The sequence below is a fragment of the Pygoscelis adeliae genome, unplaced genomic scaffold, assembly GCF_000699105.1.
Source record: "Pygoscelis adeliae isolate BGI_AS28 unplaced genomic scaffold, ASM69910v1 Scaffold1033, whole genome shotgun sequence".
NCBI lineage: Eukaryota > Metazoa > Chordata > Aves > Sphenisciformes > Spheniscidae > Pygoscelis > Pygoscelis adeliae.
Genome location: NW_008824399.1, coordinates 46,723 through 48,396, shown reverse-complemented (window position 1 = coordinate 48,396; position 1,674 = coordinate 46,723). Strand labels below are relative to the sequence as shown.

Here is a 1,674-nt window from a genome sequence, read left to right as displayed (position 1 = left end):
AGCAGCCGAAGGGTGCTCCCCAAACTGAAAGGAAGCTGCCGCTCCCATTACAGGAAAAACGAACGGCAGAAACGGGTGTACAAACCAAGCGGCCCCCGTCCAGCGAGGGTTTCGTTTGGTTTTCAAACGTTTCAGCTTAATATTTGGGGTGAACCAAGAGACGGCTGCAGGGTAAAACAGGGGTGAGAGCCTGCGGCGCTTAACCAGTGCTGTATAGCCTCGCCCCCGGGCCAGAGTAGATGGGACTGAGCGCAATTTGAGGGAAAGATTTGCCGTCTGGCATTTGCTCCGAGAGAAGAGGACGGACGTGCACGGGAGCCACCCTGCAGGTCACCTACGGGAGGCGGGTGCCGACCCCCCGGTTGCACCGACCGTTTGTTAAAGCCCTTTTGCAGCACGGGGCTGGGGCGAGGCTCGTCTGCGCCCGGTGATTTAACAACAGCTTAAAACTCGGAGTCAAACCATCGCCGGGATATTTACGATCCGTTGACGAGCAGCTTGGGTGGCTTGACCCAAAACCCGTTAGGACCCCGCGCAGAAAAAGCCTTAATTTGGGGGTTTTTAGATACGCGTTAAACTGGTGAAACTCGTGCATTAGAACCAAGCCTTAGCGTGTTTGTGAGAATAAGGCTGCGGGTGATTCTCCAGTGTTAAGTACACTTTCACCTCCTCTGCCCGGTTTTCTCGCCCCTTCTCCCCGGGAAGGGCAGCGGGCGGGAGCAGCACGGGAAGGGATTGCATAGTTTGATGCCTTCTGAAAAACAAAACAAAACAAAAAAAAAAAAATAAGAGGGAATGTTGTAAAGCTTTGAATTATCGGTATAATTCATGTTTTATTTTCACGTGGTAAAATGTTGACCTTGCCGTATACAGGATCGAGTCTGGTTTTGGAGCTGTAGTTACAAAAGGAGGAAAAAAAAAATAAAATAAAATATCTGTGCAAACATTGCAGTGCTAAAGTTAAACCCACCCCGCAAGACGTGAACGGGAGCGTACGGTTCATCCTACGCCGCAGGGGCTGGGACGGGGGGAGAAGGGAACGTAGTGGACCACATCGAGCGTGTAAGTTAGTTACGGGTTCGTCTTTTCTTAACGTTTTGCTCTTTAGCCCTATTATCAAAAATACATTTTAATATTCCTCAGCCTAAGGTCAGTTACGTGGCTCAGCAAAATGGAGCCGAGTTAATTCGATTCAGCAGAACAGAGGTAGTACGGAAGTAGCTTGCTCAAGTAGAAAGAGTTATCGCGGGCGTGTGTGTGTCCACGTACGGCTGCGAGTGCCCGGCAGCCCGCTGCGGATTTACCTCCCGGTGCTGCGGGACGCTCTTTCTCCTCTCTACTTCCCCACGCCGATGGTTATTGCTGGGTGGAGACACTGACCTTGTTTCTTGTCTCAGTTCTTACTAAGTCGGGTCGACCGTACCGCGAACGGAACGGTCTTTGCACAGTACTTCTGCAGGGAAAAAAAACCTCAAAACCACTCAAGCACTGTGACCGCCCCCTCCGTCTCCCTCCCACCCCAAGAAGAGTTTAAAAATAACATTTTAAAAACCAGAGTCTGGTCCGTCAGAAGGGCAGAGCCCCGAGCCCGCTGCTCAGAGATGCTCGGAGACATCCGACGGGGCCGGGCTCGGATGAGTTCAACTGAAAAAAAAAAAAAAAAAAAAAAAAAAC

At 50.9% G+C, this 1,674-nt stretch overlaps 1 protein-coding gene across 1 annotated transcript in view; it reads right to left on the bottom strand.

Moving 5' to 3' along the window:
- The window catches only part of SF3B4 (splicing factor 3b, subunit 4, 49kDa), a 15,974-nt gene extending 14,971 nt beyond the window's left edge, over positions 1-1,003 (bottom strand). Inside the window, exon 1 of the mRNA XM_009320241.1 lies at positions 997-1,003. Within this exon, the coding sequence (XP_009318516.1) occupies positions 997-1,003 (7 nt within the window). The remainder of the gene's footprint in view (positions 1-996) is intronic.
- Positions 1,004-1,674: the final 671 nt, after the last annotated feature.